This window comes from Poecilia reticulata, chromosome 9, assembly GCF_904066995.2.
Source record: "Poecilia reticulata chromosome 9, P_reticulata-male-v2, whole genome shotgun sequence".
In the NCBI taxonomy this organism is placed as follows: domain Eukaryota; kingdom Metazoa; phylum Chordata; class Actinopteri; order Cyprinodontiformes; family Poeciliidae; genus Poecilia; species Poecilia reticulata.
Window position 1 is genome coordinate 34,867,613 of NC_088838.1, and position 14,511 is coordinate 34,882,123.

A 14,511-nucleotide genomic window follows, 5' to 3' on the forward strand; every position below is an offset into this window, starting at 1 on the left:
GGAAGAGGAGGAGCGTAGTGATGAAGTCAGAGGGGACGGGTGGGGACATGCGGAGGGGACGGGTGGGGACATGCGGAGGGGACGGGTGGGGACATGCGGAGGGGACGGGTGGGGACATGCGGAGGGGACGGGTGGTGACATGCGGAGGGGCGGGTGGGGACATGCGGAGGGACGGGTGGGGACATGCAGAGGGGACGGGTGGGACATGCGGAGGGGACGGGTGGGGACATGCGGAGGGACGGGAGGGGACGGGTGGGGACATGCGGAGGGGACGGGTGGGGACATGCAGAGGGGACGGGTGGGGACATGCGGAGGGACGGGTGGGGACATGCGGAGGGACGGGGGGGGACGTGCGGAGGGGACGGGTGGGGACATGCGGAGGGGACGGGTGGGGACATGCGGAGGGGACGGGTGGGGACATGCGGAGGGGACGGGTGGGGACATGCGGAGGGGACGGGAGGGGACGGGTGGGACATGCGGAGGGGACGGGTGGGGACATGCGGAGGGGACGGGTGGGGACATGCGGAGGGACGGGTGGGGACATGCGGAGGGAGGTGGGGGACATGCGGAGGGGACGGGGGGGGACATGCGGAGGGGACGGGTGGGGACATGCGGAGGGGACGGGTGGGGACATGCAGACGTTACCATGGCCTTGGCGTGGATCAGTCGGTGGACGTCGGGTGGAGACAGGAAGCTGATCTGCAGCAGGAGCTGGAGCTGCTTCTTCAGAATCTTCTGGATCTGAAGAAGAAGAAGAAGATTTTTTTGATTTTTAACAACACATTTATTTGACAATAATAATATCACAAACAAAAACAGGGTGCATTCTTCTTTTCACATTTCACATTCGTTTCACAACAAAAGAACACAAACCAAATAAAAACAGATACATAAATAAATAAATAGTTATATAAGCATCTTGTTAAAATTTAGTTCTCTTTTGTCGTCAATGTTACACAGCACACCATTAAAACCCCACAGTTGTACAAAACCATTAAAATCCCCGGTGGCTCTGTGGAAGTAAAATTCTAGTCTAATCCGTGCTTTTATGTTACCCTTCCACAGAGCCACAACATCACTCTGAGGTCCTGCCTGCATTCTGTCTCTCCGAGTTATGTATATAGCCATTTTGGCTTCGGCGATTAAATAATTTAAATGCGGGATTTAAAACTGGTGGCTCGGCTATGATGCACACCATAGATAAAAACAGAGTTTGTAAAAACCATATTAAACAGGCTAAAAACTCTCATTAAAACACTAAAAAACTGGTTAAACGTGTACACTCTATAAAACGTGAAAAACACTCTCTGACAGTTTGCAGAAAGGACACTCGTTAAAACCTCAGAGTTAATAACCGATAAAAACGCGTTCGTAGCAATCGCTCCATGGAGAATCCTCCATTGGAGGTCGCCGGTCCTTTTTTTAATCGGCGGCTTGTATAATGTTCTCCATTGTGGTTTTCGTCCTTTCAGTTTATCACTCCATATGTCGGTCGGTCTTTTGTTGAGTGTCTTTATTTAATGCTTTCACGCAGGATCTGTATATGCTCTTGGAGCCTGCCGCACACAGGCTCAGATCCGCTACCTCCAACAGGGGCCCGCTGTCCTCCCGAGGTCGGCCTCCATGGTCACCTCTGGGAACGGGTCGTTCCGGTCAGGCATGCGTTCTCCTTTTTCGTGCAGCTGTAGGAGCCGCTTCTCCTCAGGTGTTAATCTTGCCTCGACCCGCTCCAAGAAGCGCCCCACCAGTCTGGCGGACCGGACCCCGAGCAGTGAGCCAACCTCCTCGATGTTCGCGAGGTCCGGTCCGGCCACCCGTACCAACTGCTGTAACGTCACGGCTCCAGATCTGGTCAGCGCTTCATTCAGTCCCGGTACACTGTTGTCCTGCACATCCATTCTGGCTCCGTTCACCATAGGTTCTGCTAAAAGCCAATGCAGAGAGTCATGCGTTTGTGCTCTTTTCCATTTAAAAAGAGCGCAGGATTTAAAAACACCCTGATAAAATTGAGGTAACCCTTTAGCTTTAAATAACTAAATCGGTTAGAAACAGAGCAGCATCCAGCCCCAGACAATTAACGCGTCTGAGGATACAGCTGGCCACGTCCTTCCACACAGGGGATCCCGTCAGGTACTTTTGTATGAATAAAAGACGGGATGTTGCGGTTCTACTGGCCAGGTGGACTAGGCCTGGCCCCCCTCCTCTCTGGTTAAAAACAACACAGACTGTGGCACCCAGTGTCGACCGCTCCAGAAAAAGTTTACCATTTCCCTTTGTACGTTAACCAGCAAGTCTGCTGGCGGGTCTAACGCGGACAACTTGTGCCACAGCTGTGTTGCTACCAGATTGTTTAAAATCAATACTCTGCCTCGGTATGACATTTGGGAATGTAACCACTTCCACTTTGCTAGTTTCTCCTTGATTTTTGTTCAGTGGCTTCCCAGTTTCTCTTCACAATGTCCTTATTCCCTAAAAGACACCAAGGTACTTAAAACCATCTCTCTTCCATGTGAGACCTTGGGGAGAAGTGGGAGTCCAGCGGTCCACTGGCCGATGGCCAAGGCCTCGCTTTTCCCCCAGTTTACTCTCGCCGCGGACAGTGTGGAAAAGTCTTTTGTGATTGCGGTTAAAACCTTGATGTCTTGCTGGTCTCTTATAAAAATGACAACATCGTCACGTAAGCGGATAAAACAACATTGCTAGTAAAAACCAGGTAAAACCAAACCATGTACACACGAACGTATTTTCCGGAGGAGGGGTTCCAGGGAGAGGGTGTAGAGCATCCCGGAGAGGGCGCAGCCCTGTCGAACACCTCTACACACCCTAAAGGAGCACACAGGTTACCGTTGATCTTCAACATACTCTCAATGTTACTGTACAGTACCTGGATCTTGGCAATAGACCCTCGCTGAACCCGAACCCCCTCATGGTTTTCCAGAGGAAGCCGTGTTCAACGCGGTCAAATGCCTTTTCTTGATCTAATGAGACCAAGCCTGTTTCTACACCAATGAACCGGAGACTTCCAAAACGTCCCGAATCAGGTAGATGTTATCTACCATGGACCTGCCGGGGACGCAATAGGTCTGGTCCCGGTGGATGACTTGCTCCATAGCTTTCCCAGCCTCGCGGCCAGGGCCTTGGAGAGGATCTTATAGTCGGTGCAGAGGAGGGACACAGGGCGCCAGTTCTTAATGTCCTGCAGGTTTCCCTTCTTTGGCAGCAGGGCAATGACTGCCCTGCGGCAGGACAAAGGGAGCGAGCCGGTGGTGAGGCTTTCATTGTAGACCTCGAGGAGGTCCGGGGCCAGAAGGTCCCAGTAGGCCTTGTAAACTCCACCGTGAGCCCATCAACGCCCGGAGACCTCTGGCCCTGCATTCCGAGGAGGGCCGCGTGGAGTTCCTGGAGTCCTAGGGGACGCTCCATTTCGGAGTTGATCTCCTCAGAGACCTGGGGTAGTTCGTCCCGAACTCCCCAAACAGTTTCTCGTCTTCCCTATACTCGCTTTTGTACAGCGACTGATAGAAACCCACCGCCCTCCTCCTTATCTCACCCGGCTCGCTCAGCTGTTGCCCTGTGTCCGATAGCAATGAGTGGATTTGCTTCCTCTGCCCGTGTTTCCTTTCCAGCTAAAAAAGAAGCTAGAGGGAGCATCCATCTCTGTGATGTTTTGGATCCGGGACCTGACCAGTGCGCCCTGGACTTTGCTCTCCAGCAGGTTTGCTAAGGTTAGCTTTTAGATTTGAGAGCTTCATATGCTCTCGATTCCTGTGGATACACAAAGTTGTTCTAACTCCACTATGTTATCTCCAGATCTCTGATAGATCCGGTATGTCGCGTGTAACGTTGAGAGTATGCTGTTGGCTTAGTAGCTTGATCTGTACTTTCCCATGGTCCACCACTGTTTAAGACTAGTAAAATCAGATTTCCTTTGTCTAAAACCGCACCAAAAAAACGCTAAAACCTCCTTAAAACTCCGGTCGTGTGTCAATGCCGCGTTAAAGTGCCAGTAGGCGCTTCTGGGTACAATGTTTTGGATAAAACACTACCTAAAAGCAACGAGTGATCTGTAAAGCTACTGGTAAAATCTGACATGTTCTAAACACATTAAAATTGTGCTTAAACAATAAAACGGTCGAGCCGGGCTAAAGAGATTCTACCTTCGCTACGGTGGGACCATGTGTACTGCCTGGCACCTGCGTGCATCCTTCTCCAGACGTCCACCAGGCCATTGGACGAGACCAGCCGCCTCAGCGCACGTTGGGCTGCTGGATGCGGCTCTGCGTGATTGCGGTCTAAAATTCATTCTCAGTGCAATTAAAATCCCACCTATAAAAACGTAATCTCCTGACCCACAATCACCCAGCCCTTCCCCAATTTTCTCATAAAAACGCTTCTTCTCTGCATTGGTGGTGGGAGCATAAATATTGATAAAAACTATACTAAAACTGTCAAAATGTGCCTTTACTAAAAGACACCTCCCTTGTACTATGTGCTGTATCTCAGTGGAGTTCGGGGTGAACGCTCTTGCAAAGAGGAAACCCACCCCTGCACTCTGGGAGGTGCCGTGGCTTAAAACAACCTCCCCTCTCCACTCTCTAACCCAGTCTGTTTCTGTTTGCTTGTCGCTATGTGTTTCCTGTAGATATATTACATCGATCTTTTTCTGATTGAGCGTTTGATAGATCATCGCTCTCTATTCAGCCTCCCTTGCCCCATTAAGATTTAAAGATGCTATTTTAAAGGAATCCATGTTGGGTAAAAAGAGGCTAAAAACAAGGTAGAAAAAGTAAAAAAGAACTATACAAAATGATAAAATGGTGCTCTGCATCATTGCATCAAATTTGTTTTCGAACCTTTGTCATGATTTTCTTTAGTCGGAATATATCTCTGTCAGAGAAACCGGATGCGTCTTTATTGCGGATGTGACTTTTTGCGGAAAAATAAAAGGTTTTAAGATCAGGGAAGTAGCTCTCTATCTTTATCCCTCTAAACCCTTTGGTGTCTCTTAAAAAGTTCCTGTATAATTCGACTGGGTATTTTGGTGCTCTACTGTTTATTTGGGTGGTTGACATGTCGCTACTATCTGAGAAATAGTTCTCAGCATCACTGCTGTCGGATGCCTCGTTCTTTTCAACAGTTAACTTGTAGGCCTGTTTGCTGGCTTTTTCGGCCATTACTACGTTTTTCCTTTTACTCCGTCTTTTTTGTGGGTCTGAAACTTCCACTTCCATAGTTTCTTCCGTTTCCCCTGTCATTTTTTCCATGTCGATTTCATAAGTTAAACCTTCGCTATTCTCGCCTTTACTCTTTCCTCCCACCTTCGCCTCTCTTTTCTCTCCCTGGTTGTCTATCTCTGACTGCTCCTTGCTTCCTTCACCTCCACCTGCTGCTCCCTTGCACGCTCTCTCTTTCTCTCACTTCACTCTCTCCACCACCGTTCATCTCACCACCGTTACCGTTTTTCCCATCACTACACTCCACCGTGCTCTCATTCTCTCCACTCTTTCATTCATTCCCACACTTCCACCTACCACCACCTCAGCCCTTCTTCTGCTTTCCCTTCCGTGGTGGGTTCCTCCGCCGCCACGCTGGGTTCCTCCGCGGCTGTAGCGGGTTCCTCCGCAGCCGCCGCAGATCTCTCCGCGGCTTCTGTGGATTTCCCCGCCGAGGTCGCCGCGGGTTCCTCCGCCGCGGCAGCAGGTTCTCCCGCGGTCGGAGCGGGCATCTCCTCTGCTTCGCCCTGTGGGTCTTCTACCCGCTCGGCAGCAGCAGGCTGCTGCTGGGCCGGACCCGGTGGCGCTTGCCCTGCTCTGTCGGGACACATTTTGGCGATGTGCCCCTCTTTCCCGCAGCCAAAGCACTTCAAATTGGACGAAGTAGCAAATAAAATATAATCAAAATCGTCCACCCTTACCCGGAAACTTAAATTTAGCTCTTCGTCCTTCCTATTTAAAATCATGAATAGCTGTCTCCTGTGGGAGACAACGTGTTTCAATAGGGGGGACTTGCAGCCGGACGGTACTTTTCTTATCGGTGAGACCACCTTGCCATGTCTCGACAGTTCTTTTACCAGAAACTCATCACTGATGAACGGGGGGACGTTGGACAGGGTTACCTTAACTGAAGGTAAAGCTAGTGGTGATACCTGTAGGAAAAGGCCGTTAGCAGTCACCCCCACCTCCACTAACCGTTGGGCCTGCTCGACCTTTTCCACAAATATCACCACTGCTCCGTTCATCCTGGCTGCTGATTTAATTGCCCCGTGTCCTATCAACGTCCCCACCGCCAGACACACTTCCTCCACGCTGCACGGAACCCCGGCGCCCACCTTGACGCCGTTTTTCCGCGTCAGCGCGGAGAAACAACCACCACCTACCACCACCATGGCGTCAGACGCCGGCCAAGCCAGGCACGCCTGACGGCCACACCCAAACCCCGAAAACACAAAACCCCCTGAACAAACTGTGATACAAGTTAACACAAAAACACAACTAAACTATAAACAAACACCAAGTGAAACAATGATACGAAAGAAAACGCAAAGAAAGGAAAAGACCCACTCGCTCGCTCTTTCGCTCTCCTTCCGCTCTCCAAGCACCCTCCTCTCACGCGAAGCAGAAGAAGAAGAAGAAGAAGAATTTGTTTCATCTATTAATTATAAATCAATTATTCTATTTTATGTTTATCTGTTTTACTGAATCTCCATCTGATTAATTATCACCATGATTGATCTATTCAATGTTTCCTGCAGCCGGGTATCACTGGCTCCCCCTTGTGGAGGAGACCTGACCTGCAGGTCACAGGAACTGTTCACCTGAAGCCGTGAACTCTGACCTCCAGGCTCCTGCCGTCGTCACAGCTCCTCAGCTTCTGCTGCATCTCTGACACCTGGTTGTTCTTCTGCCTCATCTCCCTATCGGCCTCCTTCCAGAGGCTGTGCAGGCCCTGCCACACACACACACACACACACACACACACACACACACACACACACACACGCACAGAGACATTACCAACAATGGTTCAAGCTTTTCCTGAGATTAATCAGCTTCTCTACACAAGAAGCCAGATGATGGACCAGTGGACCAGTAATTGACCAGTGGTGGACCAGTTGACCAGTAATTGACCAGTGGTGGACCAGTGGACCAGTAATTGACCAGTAATGGACCAGTGGTGGACCAGTTGACCAGTGGTGGACCAGTGGACCAGTAATTGACCAGTGGTGGACCAGTTGACCAGTGGTGGACCAGTGGACCAGTAATTGACCAGTGGTGGACCAGTTGACCAGTGGTGGACCAGTGGACCAGTAATTGACCAGTAATGGACCAGTGGTGGACCAGTGGTGGACCAGTTGACCAGTGGTGGACCAGTGGACCAGTAATTGACCAGTAATGGACCAGTGGTGGACCAGTGGTGGACCAGTTGACCAGTGGTGGACCAGTGGACCAGTGATTGACCAGTGATGGACCAGTGATGGACCAGTGGTGGACCAGTTGACCAGTGGTGCACCAGTGGACCAGTAATTGACCAGTGATGGACCAGTTGACCAGTAGTGGACCAGTGATGGACCAGTGATGGACCAGTGATGGACCAGTTGACCAGTGGTGCACCAGTTGACCACTAATTGACCAGTAATGGACCAGTGGTGGACCAGTGGTGGACCAGTTGACCAGTGGTGGACCAGTGGACCAGTAATTGACCAGTAATGGACCAGTGGACCAGTAATTGACCAGTGGTGGACCAGTGGTGCAGTAGTTGACCAGTGGTGCACCAGTGGACCAGTAATTGAACAGTGGTGGACCAGTTGACCAGTGGTGGACCAGTGGTGGACCAGTGATGGACCAGTGATGAACCAGTTGACCAGTGGTGGACCAGTGGTGGACCAGTGGTGGACCAGTGATGGACCAGTTGACCAGTGGTGGACCAGTGGTGGACCAGTGATGGACCAGTGATGAACCAGTTGACCAGTGGTGGACCAGTGGTGGACCAGTGGTGGACCAGTGATGGACCAGTTGGCCAGTAGTTGACCAGTGGTGGACCAGTGGAGCAGCAATGGACCAGTGGTTCAGCAATTGACCAGTAGTGGACCAGTGGTGGACCAGTGGTGGACCAGTTGACCAGTGGTGGACCAGTGGACCAGTAATTGACCAGTGGTGGACCAGTTGACCAGTGGTGGACCAGTGGTGGACCAGTTGACCAGTAATTGACCAGTGATGGACCAGTTGACCAGTAATTGACCAGTGATGGACCAGTTGACCAGTAATTGACCAGTGGTGGACCAGTTGACCAGTGGTGCACCAATGGACCAGTGATGGACCAGTGGACCAGTAATTGACCAGTGATGGACCAGTTGACCAGTAATTGACCAGTGGTGGACCAGTTGACCAGTGGTGGACCAGTGATGGACCAGTGGACCAGTAATTGACCAGTGATGGACCAGTTGACGAGTAGTGGACCAGTGATGGACCAGTGATGAACCAGTTGACCAGTGGTGCACCAGTGGACCAGTAATTGACCAGTGATGAACCAGTTGACCAGTGGTGGACCAGTGATGAACCAGTTGACCAGTGGTGCACCAGTGGACCAGTAATTGACCAGTGATGGACCAGTAATTGACCAGTGATGGACCAGTGATGAACCAGTTGACCAGTGGTGGACCAGTGATGAACCAGTTGACCAGTGGTGCACCAGTGGACCAGTAATTGACCAGTGATGGACCAGTTGACCAGTGGTGGACCAGTGATGGACCAGTGATGAACCAGTTGACCAGTGGTGCACCAGTGGACCAGTAATTGACCAGTGGTGGACCAGTGGACCAGTAATTGACCAGTAATGGACCAGTGATGGACCAGTGGTGGACCAGTTGACCAGTGGTGCACCAGTGGACCAGTAATTGACCAGTGGTGGACCAGTTGACCAGTGGTGGACCAGTGATGCACCAGTTGACCAGTAATTGACCAGTGATGGACCAGTTGACCAGTAATTGACCAGGGATAGACCAGTTGACCAGTGATGGACCAGTTGACCAGTAATTGACCAGTGGTGGACCAGTGGACCAGTAATTGACCAGTGGTGGACCAGTTGACCAGTGGTGGACCAGTGGACCAGTAATTGACCAGTGGTGGACCAGTTGACCAGTGGTGGACCAGTTGACCAGTAATTGACCAGTGGTGGACCAGTTGACCAGTGGTGGACCAGTGGACCAGTAGTTGACCAGTGGTGGACCAGTTGACCAGTGGTGGACCAGTGATGAACCAGTTGACCAGTGGTGCACCAGTGGACCAGTAATTGACCAGTGATGGACCAGTTGACCAGTGGTGGACCAGTGGTGGACCAGTGATGGACCAGTGATGAACCAGTTGACCAGTAGTGGACCAGTGGACCAGTAATTGACCAGTGGTGGACCAGTTGACCAGTGGTGGACCAGTGGACCAGTAATTGACCAGTAATGGACCAGTGATGGACCAGTGGTGGACCAGTTGACCAGTGGTGCACCAGTGGACCAGTAATTGACCAGTGATGGACCAGTTGACCAGTGGTGGACCAGTGATGGACCAGTGGTGGACCAGTTGACCAGTGGTGGACCAGTGGACCAGTAATTGACCAGTAATGGACCAGTAATTGACCAGTGATGGACCAGTTGACCAGTAATTGACCAGTGATGGACCAGTTGACCAGTAATTGACCAGTGGTGGACCAGTTGACCAGTGGTGGACCAGTGGACCAGTAATTGACCAGTGGTGGACCAGTAATTGACCAGTGGTGGACCAGTTGACCAGTAATTGACCAGTGGTGGACCAGTTGACCAGTGGTGGACCAGTGGACCAGTAATTGACCAGTGATGGACCAGTTGACCAGTAGTGGACCAGTGATGGACCAGTGATGGACCAGTGGTGGACCAGTTGACCAGTGGTGCACCAGTGGACCAGTAATTGACCAGTGGTGGACCAGTTGACCAGTGGTGGACCAGTGGACCAGTAATTGACCAGTGGTGGACCAGTTGACCAGTGGTGCACCAGTGGACCAGTAATTGACCAGTGGTGGACCAGTAATTGACCAGTGATGACCAGTTGACCAGTGGTGGACCAGTGGTGGACCAGTTGACCAGTGGTGCACCAGTGGACCAGTAATTGACCAGTGATGGACCAGTTGACCAGTGGTGGACCAGTGATGCACCAGTTGACCAGTAATTGACCAGTGGTGGACCAGTGGACCAGTAATTGACCAGTGATGGACCAGTTGACCAGTGGTGGACCAGTAATTGACCAGTAATGGACCAGTGGTGGACCAGTTGACCAGTGGTGGACCAGTGGACCAGTACTTGACCAGTGGTGGACCAGTTGACCAGTGGTGCACCAGTGGACCAGTAATTGACCAGTGATGGACCAGTTGACCAGTGGTGGACCAGTGATGGACCAGTAATTGACCAGTGATGGACCAGTTGACCAGTAATTGACCAGTGATGGACCAGTTGACCAGTAATTGACCAGTGGTGGACCAGTTGACCAGTAATTGACCAGTAATGGACCAGTGGTGGACCAGTGGTGGACCAGTTGACCAGTGGTGGACCAGTGGACCAGTTGACCAGTGGTGGACCAGTGGACCAGTGATGGACCAGTGATGAACCAGTGGATCAGTGGTGGACCAGTGGACCCAGCCTAATGACTCTGACGTGTCATTAGGCTGTTTGACCAGCAGGGGGCACCAGGTTCCTGTGAGACAGGCTGCAGTGGGGACATGTCCTCCAGAACGAGAGTCCTTCACACCTTCAGACTGACAGGCTTCTGTACAATCCTGTCCTTCAGGTTGTCCAATCTGAGGTCCACCTCCCCCATAGAGGACACCAGCTGCTCACAGATGGACCTCACCTCCAGCTCACACACCTGACAGAGAGACACCATCAGTTCACCCGTCATTTATTCCATCCATCCATGTGGTTGTCATGGTGATGAAGCAGCTACCTGGGACAGGTGGTGCAGCTCCTCCTCCTGCTGCCTCAGAGCTTCATCATGGTTCTTCTTCCTCCTCTTCATCAGTTTGTCAATGATCCCGGAGCTGGACCCTTCGATCACTGAGGATCAGAACCGTGATGTCACCACCAGCTAAGACCAACTTAAACTAATCAAACTCCTAAAGTCCTGGTGATAATATTCAGTTTTTAACCTAAAACTGTGAACAGAAATGAGTCAAAAATACTGAAATAATCGATCAGAAATCTCAAACACTCTTTGGTTTCTGTTTCTTCCTCACATGCTTTAATCTCTGAGCTGAACAATAACTAGAACATTTCTGAAGAAATTTAAAGGGGCCCGTCAAAGTGTGCCTGTCGGTTGGACCCAGCGCTCTGATGCTACTAAAACTTAGCATCAACGCAACAGTAAGCTATACTGTGGTCAATAGCTTGTGGAGAGTCACACGCATGTTGACTAACATCCACTCAGTTTGCAAACATTGTTGTATAAGCTAAAGTTAGCCAAAATGCTAATGTTAGCCTAAATGTTGTCAGCAGCATGTGGGGCATCACTAGCTTGTTGTCTTACCTTGACTTGCTACATTCAGGCTAAACAAAGGTGATAAATACAAAAAAGCTAAAATGCTAATTTTAGGGAAAACGCTAATGCTAATACACTTCCTGCTCCGCAAGGCAGTGCATTAGTGGGATGAAGTGCCCTGCTAATGTTAGCTTAAATGCTACTTTTAGTGTGTTATCACTAGCATGTTGATGCTACCTGGAGAATGTCTCCTATCACACGTCTTTGTTCTGAGCCAATATCCCATTATAGTCATATGTAGAAAGTAGGTAAATGATAAGGCTTTTATTTTGAAATTGTCAGTAAACCTAATTCTAGAAGGCCACAATAATCCCATTATTATATCCCATTATTGTGCAACAGCGGCTGGATTATTGCGACCCAGAAATCAGAAGCAAGTCAGAAATCCGCTCCGTCCCCCACTGCAGTCATCTTCAGTTACTCTCTGATTTTCGTCAGTTGGACATTTTGCCGTTTTTTCTGTGATTACGACGCCATTTTTACTGCAACAACATCCCGGATGCCGGGATGGAGCCGCGCGATTGACGGTGACGGAAGACATGAAGAGGCGCTGCGTTGGGTGAGGAAGAAGAGTTCCTCCATGCGGCGCCGTGACGGGCCCCAAAGATGGAAGCAAACCAGATAAACGTCAAACCATCAGCTGCTGGTACCGACCCAGACGGTCAGGAAGCCGGATGACGTCAGCGGAGCCATCGACTTCATCAGACCTCTGCTGCCACCTGCTGGTGGAAGAAAAGCCCCTGAGTTACACCTGGACACGTTAGTCCTGAGGGGACAGACAGGACGCAGGCCTGTGTGTGTGTGTGTGTGTGTGTGTGTGTGTGTGTGTGTGTGTGTGTGTCCACCTGCTGCTGTCAGGTGTCTTGATGTCCACCGGGGACAGGCACCTCTGGACTCTGCGTCCTTCCAGCAGGGACCTGGACAGCTGCGCCTGAAACGTGAGAGACAGCGGGTGTCTTCAGCAGCTCAGATGGGACAGAAATGTCCTCCTGCAGCACAACTGAGACATCGGAGGGATCCGAACGGACCGGTTCTGACCCAGACTCGGTTCGACCCACCTGTGCTTCGAACAGCTGCCGGTAAACCTTCCCGCCGGGAATCGCTCGGTTCGCCCTCATCCTGCCCCTGGTCCGGAGCCTCCAGCCGGGTCAGGGTTCCCCGGACAGTCGGAGGAAGAAGATCCGGGGGAAAGAGGCTGCTGGGCGGCGTCAAACGGCGCTCAGCGTCGGCGTCGGTTCGTTTGTCTGGTTCTTTAATCCGTTTCTCTGTCCGTCGGTCCGGTTCCGTTTAACGGCTCTTTGTGGTTTGCTGTCACTATGGCAACGCGGGACGTTCACGGACCCCTAAGGGAGTCGTTTATTTTGGCTTCAAATATAATTATCGGCTATTTTAAACCTTCATCAACCCTGAACAGTTTATGCTCAGCAACAGGCTGACGCCGTAAACTGAAGTACAAATAAATCATTGAAATGTATAATAATTCACAGCGGTGTCCAAAAATACCGAACTGCCACAATATTATTATTAAAACTAATTTTTCCTTTGAATATTAATTGCAGACACTATTCTACTTGTTAAACAATAAAGTGAACAATATTTTTATGAAATAAAGTCTCTTCCGTTTGGTCAGACAAAAACATACATTTAATCTTTATCTGGATTTTGTGTCTTTAGCAACAAGAACAGGATTTTTCTCTCTTGCTTTAATTTGCTAAGTTTATGAATCGTCTAAGGTGCGTTTAGGAAAAGGATGTTTTTGGTCTGTTAGAAGGAAAAACATGAAGACTTTGTGTTGCATCTTAAGATTTTAATGATCTTTTTGAATCGGATTGTTTTTGCATCAACCAGCAAACCAACTTTAATCTGGTCAGATGTTAAAGGCTGCAGGTTTAGAGTTAGACATATCAGCGTAATGCTTATAGCTTATTGATCAGTTATTGTTCCTGGACCATCACACACACACACACACACACACAGGTTGTGTTGTGTTGAGGCATCCACTCTGAATTAATAACTCATATTCAGATTCTTCAGCTGTTTCTCCAGAAATTTGTTTTCTGTTGTGCTGCTCGTTGGTGGTTACCATAGTAACCAGTATCAGCTGTTTTCTTTCCAAGTATTTTATTTTAATATATATTTTAGACAAACTTGATAACATAGTGTTTGTTTCTGTTGTCCCTTTTAGCCGTTTATAATTGTACAGATGCTCGCTGCTGCCACCTGCTGGTTGGAGTCCGTTTGTGGTTTTTTTATTCCGTTTCATTTAAAGCCTGGAGGCAGAAGCTGAGTGACGTCACCCACCAACTTGATTTCCTGTTTCCTGTCAGAATAAATTCAGGGAACCTGAACGCACCGTGGCGCTAAATGACTCGCCGGTCCGAACAGGTCAGACTGTCAACGTCAGCAGTTTGATCAGATTTTAGTTACAACAGATGAGCAGCAATGGAAAATATTTAAAATTTACTACCGACCCCCGGATGACGGGTCCAAGATGGCCGTTTACCGGATGACGGGTCCAAGATGGCCGTTTACCGGATGACGGTCCAAGATGGCCGTTTACCGGATGACGATCCAAGATGGCCGTTTACCGGATGACGGGTCCAAGATGGCCGTTTACCGGATGACGGGTCCAAGATGGCCGTTTACCGGATGACGGGTCCAAGATGGCCGTTTACCGGATGACGGGTCCAAGATGGCCGTTTACCGGATGACGGGTCCAAGATGGCCGTTTACCGGATGACGGGTCCAAGATGGCCGTTTACCGGATGACGGGTCCAAGATGGCCGTTTACCGGATGACGGGTCCAAGATGGCCGTTTACCGGAGGAACGACTAGAACTGCAGCTGGGACCGTTTAGTAGGAAATAAAATAAGATTCATCTAAATATTTGGTTTCTGCCTCTGACCTGACACTGTTCTCTGTCTTCATGTTATAATAAACTTTCATCTCAGAATGACGA

General features: G+C 50.2%; 1 protein-coding gene across 3 annotated transcripts in view; it reads right to left on the bottom strand.

Moving 5' to 3' along the window:
* ccdc180 (coiled-coil domain containing 180) overlaps positions 1-13,044 on the bottom strand; it is a 30,415-nt gene extending 17,371 nt beyond the window's left edge. The window contains exons 1-7 of one of the 3 annotated variants that reach the window (XM_081611010.1): positions 12,611-13,044; positions 12,398-12,483; positions 12,207-12,271; positions 10,962-11,071; positions 10,767-10,883; positions 6,835-6,945; positions 646-741 (exon numbers count right to left, since the gene is read on the bottom strand). In XM_081611010.1, coding sequence (XP_081467136.1) covers positions 646-741; positions 6,835-6,945; positions 10,767-10,883; positions 10,962-11,071; positions 12,207-12,271; positions 12,398-12,483; positions 12,611-12,670 — 645 coding nt within the window. In that variant the 5' untranslated portion in view covers positions 12,671-13,044. Of the gene's footprint in view, positions 1-645; positions 742-6,834; positions 6,946-10,766; positions 10,884-10,961; positions 11,072-12,186; positions 12,275-12,397; positions 12,484-12,610 lie in introns of those variants that run through there. The other 2 variants (XM_081611009.1, XM_081611011.1) reach the window with 2 other exon arrangements.
* Between the last annotated feature and the right edge of the window lie 1,467 nt (positions 13,045-14,511).